This window comes from Cavia porcellus, unplaced genomic scaffold (assembly GCF_034190915.1).
Source record: "Cavia porcellus strain 051 isolate PalLab524CR breed Dunkin Hartley unplaced genomic scaffold, mCavPor4.1 scaffold_5, whole genome shotgun sequence".
NCBI classification, from domain to species: Eukaryota; Metazoa; Chordata; class Mammalia; order Rodentia; family Caviidae; genus Cavia; species Cavia porcellus.
In genome coordinates this window covers 51,969,014-51,981,913 of record NW_026947488.1, presented here as the reverse complement: position 1 = coordinate 51,981,913, position 12,900 = coordinate 51,969,014, and the positions used below count along the sequence as shown (strand labels likewise).

Genomic DNA, 12,900 nt, shown 5'->3' with positions numbered 1-12,900 from the left:
TGCTTTCAAGAACTTCTAGTTATTTTTGGCCCACTGCACTGAGTATCTGGACCAGCTTCCCCTCTCACTCTGAAATCTGGCCCCTCACCGCGGTTGGGCCTGGGGGCTGGGAGCAGAGTGCTCCGGCCCCGCCTCCCAGGCCAGCAGCAGCAGCAGCATGCAGACTCCTTAGGACTCAGACGCTGCAGGCCTGGTCTGCAGTTTCCTTCCCAGCACAGGAGTCAGATCAGTCCTCACGGCTGCCGCCCTCGCTGTTCCTGCCTGTTCACCTATGACACCGACCCCAGAGTTGTTGCTGCGCAGGCGCCGTTCCCGAAGCCTGGGCTAGAACCCGGTCCCGTGCAGCCCATTGCGGGCGCGCTCCTGGTCCCAGCGCTGCAGTCCCGTTCCGCCCCAGCAGGGGCTAAGCGAGCCGCGGGGCTGCGAGTGCAGGGCCTCGGGAGGGAAGGGGTTAAATCTCCCTTGCCAGGCTCGCCCCGCCGGAGACCGTGACGCGGGCCGGCCTCACACTCGGGTTGGTCCGGGCCTTTCCCCGGCCCCGGGATTGGCACGGGAGCGCATCGCGGGTTCCGTCGGGCTCCAAGCGAGGGTCTCTCTCCGTGGGCGCCATGGGGCCACCGGACGAGTCGGGGTGAGTGCAGGCCATCCGGGCCCGGTGCCCCGCAGCGCCCTCGGCTGGCCGCCCGCCGGCTCCTGCGGGTGCGGCTCGTCCGCGCGGAGGGATGGGGCGGAAGCTGGCTGCGCCGGAACCCCGACCCATGATGCAGGCGGCGGGCGGCGGCCGGCCGAGGCGTGCCTGGCTGCTCCGGACCGCGGCGGGCCTGCCGGAAGCCCCGCCCTGGAGGCGGGCCGGCTCCGCCCCCGGCGCGTGTCCCTCTGGGGCGGGAGGGAGTCCTTAGAAGACCTGGATGGCTCTGGAGCAGAGTGGCTGTCAGATCCCTGGGACGCCGCGGTGCTGAGAACACGCGGGGCTTCCTCGCACTTGCTCCCCCTCCAGGTTAGAGACCGTTCCCAGGTGAGCGCCTAACTCCCGGGTGGAGTCCTCTCTCTGGCAGAGTTTCTCCCAGATCAGAATTCCCCTGTCCGGAGAAAGCGTTCTCTACATTCAAGAGTCCCTGGTCCTCCAAAAGACACCCCACCCCCGTGAAATCTGCTGCCAGCGAAGGCTTTGTCCCCCCTTCTCAACGCTTCCCCCAGTCCTCCCAAAAAAGGGCCATTCTCCTTCCCCAATCTCCTGTTCCCAGAAGTTTCTCCTGCTTCAGAGAGGACCTCTGGGCCATGAGATTCACCCCAGGTCAGAGATTTCTCTCTTCTGCTCCTTCCTGGATGGGGAAGGCTTTCCTGTCAGGTCAGAATTGCCTCTAGGTGAGACTTTTCCCAGGAGAGAATTTTGCATACTTCAGGTAGGAACTTCCCACTCCAGGAAAGACCTGTTTCTCCTCAGAGGTGACCTGGGAGAGAGCTGTCCCTCGGCCTTCCCAGACTATGCCCCACCTTGTCTACAGACTGATCCCTGGCATTGGAAGTCCAGGGGCAAAGCTGTCCTCTTAGAGGCGAGGTTCTCACCTGCAAACCTGAAGCTTGGAGACAATTGCTTGAAGATCTACCCCTCTGCTTTGCTGTATTCTTTCTCATTGAGCATGCTCTCAGCTGGCCAGGCAGGGTTCATAGGGCAGCTGGATAAGGACTCAAGAATGGTTCCAGGAGGGCAAGGGACTAGGAGAAGGGGGCTAGGAGGGGTGGAGAGCCTGGACCTAGACTTAGACCTGACCCCGAACTGGTACACGGGGCTGGGCAGCCACACCTAGGCTGGATGAATATGGGTCGTATTCATCCCGCTCTCCCTTCATGAGGGACTTTGGCTCAGAAAGAGGGCTTCACTAGCCAAAGTTCAGCCACTGCCTCTAACTGGGCATGGAGCTCACAGGGGACTGGACCGATCTTGGGGCCTGGAAAAGTTAGGCATGTGGTTCTGGTCCCAGGTGGAAGTGTAGGGAAGGTAGGACGAGGGGCATCTCACTCTCTCTCCTTGGTCTCACCACCTTAGACCAAGGGATACGCAGGCACTGCTGTCTACCAAATCAACAATGGAGCTTCACGTGAAACGGCCTCTGCTGAACCAGGAACAGCTGGAGCAGCTGGGGCACTGGGGCCCAGCACCTAGGACCTATCAGTGGCGAACTTGGTTTCAGTAAGATCAAGGATGGGGATCTGGGGCTCTGGCAGGGGCAGGTGCCTCTGTCACTGACACATCCCCTTCCTCTCCCCAGGTGCTCCCGTTCTCGGGCCCATGGCCTTCTACTCAAATACCTCCCAGTCTTGAGCTGGTTACCCCACTATCGTGTGCGTGAGTGGCTCTTGGGTGACTTGTTGTCTGGCCTGAGTGTGGCTATCATGCAGCTTCCACAGGGTGAGCCACCTTTAAGGCCCTAGTCTGGAAGCCCTATGGCCGGAGTCACGACCTCTGATCTTGGAATTGTGGCCCCTGGCCCAGGGCTTGGATTTCCTCTACCTTTGGAGACCCTTTCCTCCAAGCCTGCATTGCTCCCATTCCACCTACAGGCTTGGCCTACGCCCTCCTGGCTGGGTTGCCCCCCGTGTTTGGCCTCTACAGCTCCTTCTACCCTGTGTTCATCTACTTCCTGTTTGGTACTTCCCGGCACATCTCTGTGGGTAAGTGAAGTCAGGCCCAGCTTTCCAGGAAGATGCTCATATCTACCGTGGAGCACCTGTGAGGGAGGGCTGGACAGGGCAGGGGCTTATCCCTGGACAAGACTTGATCCTGACCTAGGACCTCATATTCAGGGAGCTTGAAAGCTGATGTGAGTGGGTGAGACAGCTAGGGGGGCGTAGAATTTAGTAGAAGTATATAGGTACGAGGCATGCCGTGACACATTTCCCATTCCACAAAGAGCCTGTGTTTCTGAACCCATCGGCACAGGGGAGCAAGGTAAATGATGTAAGACCAGCTTTTCTAGCCACCTGTCAGAGCTGAGCTCAGGGTTCACACTGGCCCTAGCTGCCAGCACTGCCCCCATTTGCATGGCCATGGTCTAAACTTTATCCAGAACCGATGCTTGGTCTGTCTGAAGACCAGGGCTTATATAGCTCTGTGGCACAGTGCCTGCCTGGCAAGCATGAGGTTGTGAGTTTGATTCCTGGTGAAAAAAAAAGACCAGGGCTGCAGGGCAGCACAGTGTTAAAGTCTGCCCCATTGTGTCCCCTGCAGGAACCTTTGCTATCATGTCTGTGATGGTGGGCAGTGTGACAGAATCCATGGTCGTGGATGAGACTGTCCAGCAGAACACAAACTCCACCGAGGAAGCGCGTGTGCCGCTGGCCTCCACACTTAGTGTCCTGGTGGGCCTCTTCCAGGTGCGGGGTGCTTTCGGGTATGAGCCCCACCCCATTCCCGGGGCTGGTGCCTGTCTCTGTCCCCCTGCTCTTTCTCTTCACCTTTCTCTTCTGATTGCATTTGTCCTGGGCCATCCCTACTTACCTTGACTGTCCCTGGCCACTCCTTAGGTGGCCTTGGGCCTGGTGCAGTTTGGCTTTGTGGTCAACTACCTGTCGGAGCCGCTAGTGCGCGGCTACACCACGGCTGCGTCTGTCCAGGTCTTTGTCTCACAGCTCAAGTATGTGTTTGGGATCCAGGTGAGCAGCCGCTCAGGGCCCCTGTCCCTCATCCAGGTGAGTGAGTGTGGCCGGGGGCTGGGGAGGTGTGCCATGACCTGAGTACTCGCTGTGACCCCACCTCTCCTCAGACTTTCATAGAGATCTGCCAGAAGCTGCCCAATACTGTGATTGGCACCATGGTCACTGCGCTTGTGGCTGGGGTGGCCCTTGTGATGGTGAAGATACTGAATGAGAAACTGCATCGGCGTCTGCCTCTGCCAATACCTGGGGAGCTGCTCACGGTTCGCATTTCAGGGGATGGGGGAGAGGGGCAGGTGAGGATGGACCCAGACCAGGCAGGCAACCTCTAGATTCCAGAGGGCCAACTCCACTGAGGACTCCTGGGTACTGAGGCAAGCACAACAGAAAGCCCACAGTTTGCCTTCTTCCCCTCCGACAGCATCTTTCCCCAAATGGTAGTGCCTCTCTCCCCTCTCAAGAACTCCTTACACACTGAGCGTGGTGGCGCATGGCTATAATCCCAGCACTTGGGAGGCTGAGGCAGGAGGATCACTGCAAGTAGCCAGCCTAAGCTACAAGTGAGTTCAAGGCCAGCCTGAAATGCATAGCAAAACACTGTCTCAAGAAGACTAAAAAATAAATAAATAAATAAATAAATAAAAGGAACATGGTCACCTTGGAAGACTTTGCCTCAGGGTTTTCCCCTTCTCCTCCAGCATGGCTTGTCTGTCTCCCTGATGCTAACACTGGCCCCTCCTTCCCCTGGCTGTATCCTCTTCCCACAGCTCATTGTAGCCACGGGCATCTCCTATGGTGCGAACCTGGACAGCAGATTTAATGTGGATGTCGTGGGCTCCATCCCAGCAGGGTGAGCTCTCACCTCTGCCTGACTGGGATGGATTAGGGAGCAAATGTCTGGACCATCCTTCAGCCTCACAGATGCTCCTTCCAGGCTGATTGCTCCTGTGGCCCCCAAACCTGAGCTGTTTGCAAAGCTGGTGGGAAACGCCTTCGCCATTGCCATGGTTGGATTTGCCATCGCCATCTCCCTGGGGAAGATCTTTGCCCTGAGACACGGCTACCGGGTGGATAGCAACCAGGTCTTGGCAGTGTGGAGCGGGCAGGGGCGGCTGCGGAGGTGCCAGCCAGTTGCAGGAGGGAGGGTCAGGCTGGGCGTGGTGACAGTGAAAGGGAAAGCCTGATGCGGGAATAGCAGCCCAGCCTCTTGGCTGGTGGGGGGTAGAGGGGATGACCCACCTGCCTGGGCATAGTGGGATGGCAACTGGTGCCGGTATCCATACTCCCCCACAGGAGCTGGTGGCCCTCGGCCTCAGTAACTTCATCGGAGGCTTCTTCCAGTGCTTCCCTGTGAGCTGCTCCATGTCCCGGAGCCTGGTACAGGAGACCACTGGGGGCAACACACAGGTGGGCTGCCGGCACGGGCATAGAAGTGTGTTGACGTGTGTGTGCGCCCTGCATGGCCGCTGTTGCCACTCTGTTCACTCCCACCCCGCAGGTTGCTGGAGCAGTCTCTTCCCTCTTCATCCTGCTCATCATCCTCAAGCTTGGAGAACTCTTCCAAAAACTGCCCAAGGTGAGTAGAGCCTGTATACCAGACTGCAAGGCCTGGCCAAGTCAGACGCTCTGGTCAGTCTGTCTGGTGTTGCTGAGGTGAGGGAAAGGAGACAAGACCATGCCCTGGTTTTCGGCGTTGAAATTTTGGTGAAGTCTGGAGCCAGGGTCAGGAGTTAGAGCTCCCCAGAGTCAGATCTGAGTTGTGCAGGTTGGAGTGCTTAGTCCAGATCACGCCTGGATGGCTGAGCTTGGCAGCACCTGGGCACTGCTCATCGGCTCTGCTGACACCCTTCCTGTCCCAGGCCGTTCTGGCAGCCATCATTATTGTGAACCTGAAGGGGATGCTGAAGCAGTTCAGTGACATACGCTCCCTCTGGAAGACAAATCGAGTTGACCTGGTGAGAGGCCTGGGAACCCAGGGTGGACAGGTGGCCTTCAGCCACCTGATTGCCCCTCTAGACCCTTTGACCCCTGCTGTTCTCTTTCCAGCTTATCTGGCTCGTGACCTTTGTGGCCACCATCCTGCTGGACTTGGATCTTGGCCTGGTGGTTGCGGTAGTGTTCTCCCTGCTGCTCGTGGTGGTCCGAACGCAGCTGTGAGTCAGGCCTTTCATTCCTTCCATCTCTAGCTGATGAGGCGGAGGGGCCACAGGGCTCCCCGAGGTGTCCTCGCAGTTCCTTAGTGTGCTGCCCTGGCTCCCTGTGTTCCCTCCTCTGCAGGCCCCGCTACTCTGTCTTGGGGCAGGTGCCAGACACAGACATTTACCGAGACGTGGCGGAATACTCAGAGGTGTGCGGCAAGGGGCTGGGGGGAGGCTGTGGGTGGGGTGTGACAGAAAGAGTGGGTCATTGTCAACCCCTTCACGGTGCCAAGGGCCCTGGAGACTGACAGCACTTTGGCTTTGGTCCATAGGATTTCAAGGTAGGAGGAGCTGGCAAGACACAGAGAGGGAGAGAGAGGGAGAGAGAGAGAACGAGAGAGGATAGAGATGGGTCTGGGGAACTGGGGAGACTCAGTCTTGGAGGCAGCAGCCCTGGATCAGAAAGATGGGGTGTTGGGGTCCTGGGGCATAAGATGTGGGGGAGACTGGTGCTTGATCTGGTCAGTGGGCTCCTAAGTCCTGAGTTTGCTTCCTTTGAAGTCAAATGCAAAAACAAAGGGAGTAAGTTGTGGGATAAAGTAAGCCCCTTCTTCTGGCACAGTCCCAACAGCTGAGAGCATGACGGTTAGACAGGATGAAGGGTGGGCCAAGGGGTCTGAGGGGTGAGAGGGGACATAGGCAGAGAGGGGTGCCGCATTTCAGCAGAGTCCTGGGCTGCATCCTAAGCGTTGGGGTCTGGGAAGGTGAGGTAGGAATGACAGCTTAGAGGGGTCTTGCCACCTATAGAAACAGACCTCGGGACAGATTGGAGACCCTAACAGGAGAGCAAAGTGGGGGGGAGGGGAAGGGAGAGGGCCAGGCAGGCAGAAAGACCTGGGCTCTTAGCCCAAGCTCCAGGAAGAGGATGGAGATGACAGGCTCAGGGTGCTCCGGGGAGGAGAGGCAGAAGGGGACACACAGAGGGACAGGATGCCAGAGGGGACAGCTCTGCTCACTACCCCCAGCCCTACCTGTTCCCAGGCCAAGGAGGTCCCTGGCGTGAAGGTCTTTCGGTCCTCAGCCACTTTGTACTTTGCCAACGCTGAGCTCTACAGTGATGCACTGAAGCAGAGGGTGAGGCCAGGTCTCCTAGAGGGTGCCCGAGGGTCCCTAATGTCTCCACGGTGCCCAGTTCCCTCCTCTGACCTTTGCCTCTAGTGCGGGGTGGACGTCGACCATCTCCTGGCCCAGAAGAAGAAGCGGCTGAGGAAGCAGGCGCTGAAACTAAAGCGACAGCAGAAAGACAAACAGGCAGGGCCCCTGTCAGCTGCCGACTGCTGGCCCTTCCCTGCAGCTGCCCACTGCCTTTGTTGACCCCAGCTGACCTTTGCTCTGACCCCTTCCTCTTGCTCTGCTTTTCCCTGTGCACCTACCCTGCTGCTTCTGTCACCCTTGTCCCAGATTCTAGGCTCCTGACTTCTCAGCCCTACTGCTTGGCCGCCCCTTTCTCCCGTAACTCCCGGGTCTGGCCTGACTCCACCCCGCATACTGTTTGATTGTTTTTGTCTCCTGTTCTGGTGACAGCACAACCATCCCCATCCCCTTCATGTCCATGGTTGCTCCCAGCATCAGCCATTCAGCTGTCCCGTGGCATTAGTCCTAGCCACTACCTGTCCAGAGTCACCAGGAGTGACTTTGGGCCTGCCTGGCATGTTGTCAGATGCACATGGGAGAGCTCTTTTCTGTCCCCTCTTCGCCTGTCTAGGCTGCCCCTCCCAATGGCACCTCGGTTTCCGTCAGTGTGGACCCCAGCCTTGGAGACGTGAAGGGCAGTGGCACGGTGGACTCCAGGGCTAAGGTGAGGCTGGGGCAGGAGAGCAGGCGCAGCGGGAGTCACAGAGACGCAGGCCGCACACATGTCCAGTAGAGGAAAGCTGTGGGCCTGGGGGCCGTGGACTTGAGGGCGTTGTGCCCACAGCGGGAGGAAGCAGTGATGGCTCAGGTGCTGTGAGAGACCCCTAGTGGTACAGAGCTGTGCTGTGGCTCTCTTGTCTATGCTCTCAGGCTTAGATGAAGACCTAGAATTTGCTGGTGTCACAGACCCTAGTCTGTGCTCCCTGGGTGTACAGGGTTGGAGGGGTGCTGAGCTCAGGTGGAGATCAGGCAGGTCATCTGTGGCCGTCTGTCCACATGGACACTTAATCTGTTTGCTCTGTCCCTGGGCCCCGCCCATCCTACCCCAAGGGTGCAACATCTTCCTTTCTAGTGCCCCTAGTAAGTGTAGGCCCTGAAGGTGACAGAGCGGTATGTACATGTCCACATGCGCTTTCTTGCATGTCCTGTGCTTGCCCCCCGTTTCTGCATACATACCTAGTTCCCCCACATCTGCTTCTACATACCCCGTATTATGAGTGTTCCAGTGTTCCACAAGTGCTCCTGTCTCTGACGCTGTCTATCCTCTGAGATGTGAGCACTACTTGCCTTGGCACCCTCGTGGGCAGCCCTTCTACATGTCTGCCTCCCCTGTAGGTGAACCCAGAGAATGAGCTAGAGGATGTGGCAGTCAGCGGGCAAGAAGATGCCAAGGCCCCGGATGCGTCCGTGCTGAAGGCCCTCGGCCTGCCTCGGCCGGACTTCCACACTCTCATCCTGGACCTGGGGGCCCTCTCCTTTGTGGACACTGTGTGCATCAAGAGCCTGAAGAACGTAAGGGGCCACAGGCAGGCCACCCCTCCAGGCTCCACTCTGACCCTGTCATTGGCCCTGAGAGCTCCATGAGTCTCCCAAACCCCCTGAACCCTCCCAGCTCCCCCTTAAACCTCCTCCCCAGCCTGTCCAATTGCCCTCAGAGCTCACCCCTTTCCTGTTGCAGATTTTCCGTGACTTTCGTGAGATCGAGGTGGAAGTGTACATTGCAGCCTGCCACAGTGCGTTGTCTGGGGCCATAGGAGCAGACCAGGAAGAGGGTGGGATGCTTTTGGCCAGGGAGTTTGCCAAGCAGCACAAAGAGAAAGAAGCCAGAGGCCAGAGGTGTCCTGGGAGGCAGGAGTGACTGGTGTCCGGCCATAGTCCCAGGGGTGACAGGTGTTGTGCATTCCAGAGTGCCCAGGGGTTGAGGTTCCTAGTGGGACTGAGAGTCAGGGGAGATCTCGCCTGCAGGTCCTGTGATCACCCAACTAGAGACTGGGCACTTCTTTGACGCATCTATCACCAAGCAGCATCTCTTCGTCTCCGTCCATGATGCTGTAACCTTTGCCCTCCAGCACTCCAGGCCTGGCCCCAGCAGCCCTGTTTCGGTGAGCTGTTTCTTGTTAATCTGTTGCGTGTTCCTGTACTGGCCCTACCTGCAGGAAGTTTGTCCCGTCGACGATGGCTCTGTTCCCAGTGAACCTATTAGCACACCCCCCCCCACACCTCACCCTGCCTGTGGATAAGGGTGCTCCTGGGGCAGGGATTGCAGCTGGCAGGGGAAGGACGGCTTGGGACATCCTTTGGAAACCGATTGGAGGCTCCCTTCCTCTGCCCACTCAGGCCACCAAACTGTGACTGTGCTGCCAGCTGCCCGACACTGCCCACCTTTGGAGGTTGTGATGGAGCACCCTCGAGAAGCCCTCACCCTGGCCACCTCCAGGAGTCCCCCAGGAGTCCCCTCCACGCACACGCACACATATCTCAGGGATGGAGGTCCTGGGACTCCACGTTCAGTGCTTGCGGTCCGGGGCAGGGTGCTGCAGCCAGGCTGGCTTTGGCTGGGTGCAGGGAGGAGCCAGTGTGTATTTTCAGGCTCAAGAATAAAAACATGTCTGCTCATTCCAGACTGCCGCAGCTGGTTGGGGCTTGGCCCGGTGTCTCGTGATCTGCAGCTCTGGCCATGACCCTTCTCGTATCTCAGGAGGGAAGCAGACCAGGAAGGGAGAACACAAGCAGAGGATGGGAACAGAAGCTGAGGAGATCTGGACAGAGCAGGGCCAGGCAGAGAATGGCAGAGCAAGGGTGGGGAGGGGGTTTGAAGGCCATTCCCAGGCTTGGATTTCCAGCCAGCCACACACAGACAGCACTCAGATCCTGGCTGGAAGACTGTTGCTGTTACAGCTGCTTCTCAGGAATCTTCTGTTGTCGGGGATACACAGGAGGCAGCATGGTGGGGTGGGTGCCACTAGGCAGTCCCAGGGTGTGTGGAGTAGATCCCTAGCACCCCACTGAGGAAGAACAATTGCTTACTGGTGCCACTGATCTGCTTTTAAAATGAGTGCCCTTTAGGGGTGAAAAAAAGAAAAGTAAATAAGAGTGTCAGACTTGGTAGTACATACCTATAATCTCAGCACTTAGGAGGGAGAGGCAGGAGGATTGTGGTGAGTTGGAGGCCAGCCTGAACTACATCTTGAGACCTGGTCTCTGAAAGAACAAGTGTGACCGCCTGTGCTTACAATGAGATCCCTAGGCTGGGCGGAGTGCTGTCAGCCAGGAAGCATGCTAGCTTCTGCCACCAATCTAGCATCTGCCGCTGATAGAGGATGTACATGTGGTGCTGGGACCTTCCTGGGCCTCCAAATGCTCCAGACAGTGAGGAACGGCAGCAGCACTCCCTTCACTGGCTGCTCAGACACCCAGAGATGCTCAGAACAGCACAGGGCTCAGATCAGCTCAAAACCTGTGGGCTTTGCTGTCATCCTGTCTGGGCAGGGCCAGGCCCTGTCCTGAATGCTGGTCTTAGTCCTGGTAGAGACAGAGGCTGCCTTGCCCGCCACACCACCCAGGCACTCTTTCCCAGTCCTATTTTTATCATAGCCTATGCTGGTGCCTGGCACAGTATCTATAAAGCACCTAGACCCCTGCCAGAACCTCAGAGCTCTTTGCCCTGTCACACTGCTTTTTTGGCACCAGGAACAGGAGCTCAGTAAATATTGGTTGAATGAGACCTGGAGGCCAAAGTGGCAGGCAGATCTCAAGCAAGGAATCGCAGAGGCAGAAAAAACAAAACAAAACAAAAAAAAACGCCGAGTCACTTTGGAGAGAAGGGACTTTGTTGCCCAACATGGTCACTGGGCAGAGGCTCAGGGAGGTAGTAACACTTGAATGGAAACGCCAGCTGTGAGAAAGTGACTTCCTAGGAGGAACCTCCAGGCTTGGCTTATTTGTGTGTATTTTTTAGGAAACAGAGATTGACCCAGGGTCTTTGTACTAAGCTATAGTCCAGAACTTTTTTTTTTTTTTTTCCCTTGAGACAGTGTACTTCAGGCTGGTCTTAAACTCTGGCAGTCCTCCTGCTTCAGCCTCCTGAGTGATACAATTAGAGGTGTGTACCACTATGGCCCTTTTTATTTTTAAATTTTGAGACAGGGTCCTGCTAAGTTGTTCAGGCTGGGCCTGAGCCTGAGCCTGAACCTGAGATCCTGTGCCTTAGTCCCCCAGAGTGTTGGCCACCACGCATGTGCTGCCTTGGCCCTTTGCTGATGGTGAGGAGAGCCGTTGTTCCAAGTGCTGATTCTTTTCAGGGTGTCCAGAGGGGCTGGGCTGGGGTCAGCCTGTGAAGCAGCTCAGGTGTCCTCTGCTTGTAAGGCCTGGAGGGTGCTGCCCTGTGCGGAGCAGAGGCTTTAGGGGCCATGGTGCTGTGTTAAGTTTCTGGGTGGCTACCGGTGAGGCAGAAGAGAAATGAAGCACTCCCTAAAGACCGTGACCTGCCATTCTTCCCCAGCTCTGGAACTCAGCCCCCAATTCTCTTTTCTGGCAGGCCCTTCAGAAGGCCCTGGCCCAGCTGGAACCTGTGGCCTTAGAGCAGAGCCTGCTCTTGGGGGAGGGGTGTTTGCTCGTTGCCAAGCACCCAGGTTCCGGCCTCCAGCAGTGGCCACAGATATGCTGCAGGCATTGTCCCTACTTTCCTGGCTGCTCCTGCTGGCAAAGCCTGCTCCTACTCTTACCTGGTCACGGCCCCTCTGGTACCAGTTGAAACTGGACTTACAGCCCTGGGGGTGTGAGCCAAACAACCCGGAGGCCTGTGGGAGCACCCTGGGCTGTCCTGGCTACTGGACAAGCCTGGGAGGGAACCGCATCTACCCTGTGGCTGGGGCCATGATCACCACCACCATGATGCTGGTGATGGGTCGTCCAATGCTGCACCGGTGGCGTTCACAGGTGACCACGGGTGGGGAGCACGGATGGCTTGTCCTCAGTACCTGCCTCCATTCGAGTCCACTGGGCCCGTAGCATCCCCCAGCCCTTCCCAGCAGCTTGTCTGCGGCTCTGTGGGCCTCCTGCCTGACCGCTTCCTGTCCTGCACCTTATTGTTCCTGCATCTGCCCACAGGTCTTCACGGCTACAAGCTGTCCATTCCTGACCAGTCCCTATAGCTGTCCTCCTCCTCCAGCAACCCTTTGGAACCCCGTTCCTCATCCAGCCCACTGGGCCCCGTGACTGCCCTAGTCCACGGCAAGCCCTCAGTGCTCATCTCCGGTCTCTTTTCCCAGCCCTTGGCCACTGCCCTGTAGCCCTACACCCTTCTACTAGCTCTGCCGCCACCCCCTCCACTCACTCCCATCTCTTCGTCTGATTCTCAGCACCCACAGGTGAGCACTAGCACCTCTGGAGCCTCGAGACGGCAGGTCCCAATCTCAGACCGCACCCTGCTCCTCAGGGTCCTGCACATGCTGGATGCCCTCCTGTCCCACATAGAGGGACACCTGCAGCACCTGGCCACTCGGCAGTGCAAATAAAGGAGACTTTATCCAGTTGACCTGATGCACGTGTCTCTGATGGCCAGGTGCAGGGAGCCAGGTGGCCTGAGACCCTATTCTATCCAGGCCTGTCAGGGCCCTGTGACTCTTTCCATGCTTGGAGCTAGTGGGCCCACTGAGGGCTTGGTGCCTGGCATGGGTGGGCAGTGGGCCTAGATGGCCACTCCATCAACTGCCCTTCCCTCTCCAAGGCTCCCACCTGCACACACTTTCCCTTCTCTAGCCCACTCAGGAATGGGGATTTTTGGTGAGGGGCTAGTAGGGCAGGAATGGGAGTCCACTAAGGGCCACCAGAGGAGGCAACAACACTCCGAGTTCTGCAGAGGACTGTGGATACACGGGGGAGGCCGTGGGCAGAGCCAAGGCTGCGGGCTGTG

General features: G+C 57.8%; 2 protein-coding genes across 5 annotated transcripts; both read left to right on the top strand.

Moving 5' to 3' along the window:
- Window positions 1-74: 74 nt before the first annotated feature.
- Slc26a6 (solute carrier family 26 member 6) lies at window positions 75-9,607 on the top strand. Of its 4 annotated transcripts, none has more exons than XM_023560019.2 (21): window positions 75-631; window positions 2,048-2,191; window positions 2,271-2,347; window positions 2,563-2,673; window positions 3,230-3,375; window positions 3,526-3,690; window positions 3,765-3,917; window positions 4,422-4,504; window positions 4,589-4,736; window positions 4,948-5,061; window positions 5,153-5,230; window positions 5,514-5,609; window positions 5,701-5,807; window positions 5,932-6,001; window positions 6,834-6,926; window positions 7,011-7,103; window positions 7,558-7,650; window positions 8,322-8,498; window positions 8,665-8,719; window positions 8,952-9,088; window positions 9,324-9,607. In XM_023560019.2, the coding sequence occupies exons 1-21, from the start codon at window positions 609-611 to the stop codon at window positions 9,336-9,338; spliced, it is 2,178 nt and encodes a 725-aa protein (XP_023415787.1). In that variant the 5' UTR covers window positions 75-608; the 3' UTR covers window positions 9,339-9,607. The 4 variants fall into 4 exon arrangements, with proteins under 4 accessions (XP_023415787.1, NP_001233592.1, XP_013015010.1 ...); NM_001246663.1 differs by having other exon boundaries at window positions 560-631; window positions 2,271-2,410; window positions 9,324-9,397; XM_013159556.3 differs by lacking the exon at window positions 75-631 and adding an exon at window positions 686-997 and having other exon boundaries at window positions 2,271-2,410.
- A 156-nt stretch (window positions 9,608-9,763) lies between these two features.
- Tmem89 (transmembrane protein 89) lies at window positions 9,764-12,522 on the top strand. The gene is made up of 2 exons (XM_063248822.1): window positions 9,764-11,924; window positions 12,347-12,522. The coding sequence occupies exons 1-2, from the start codon at window positions 11,445-11,447 to the stop codon at window positions 12,500-12,502; spliced, it is 636 nt and encodes a 211-aa protein (XP_063104892.1). The 5' UTR covers window positions 9,764-11,444; the 3' UTR covers window positions 12,503-12,522.
- Window positions 12,523-12,900: the final 378 nt, after the last annotated feature.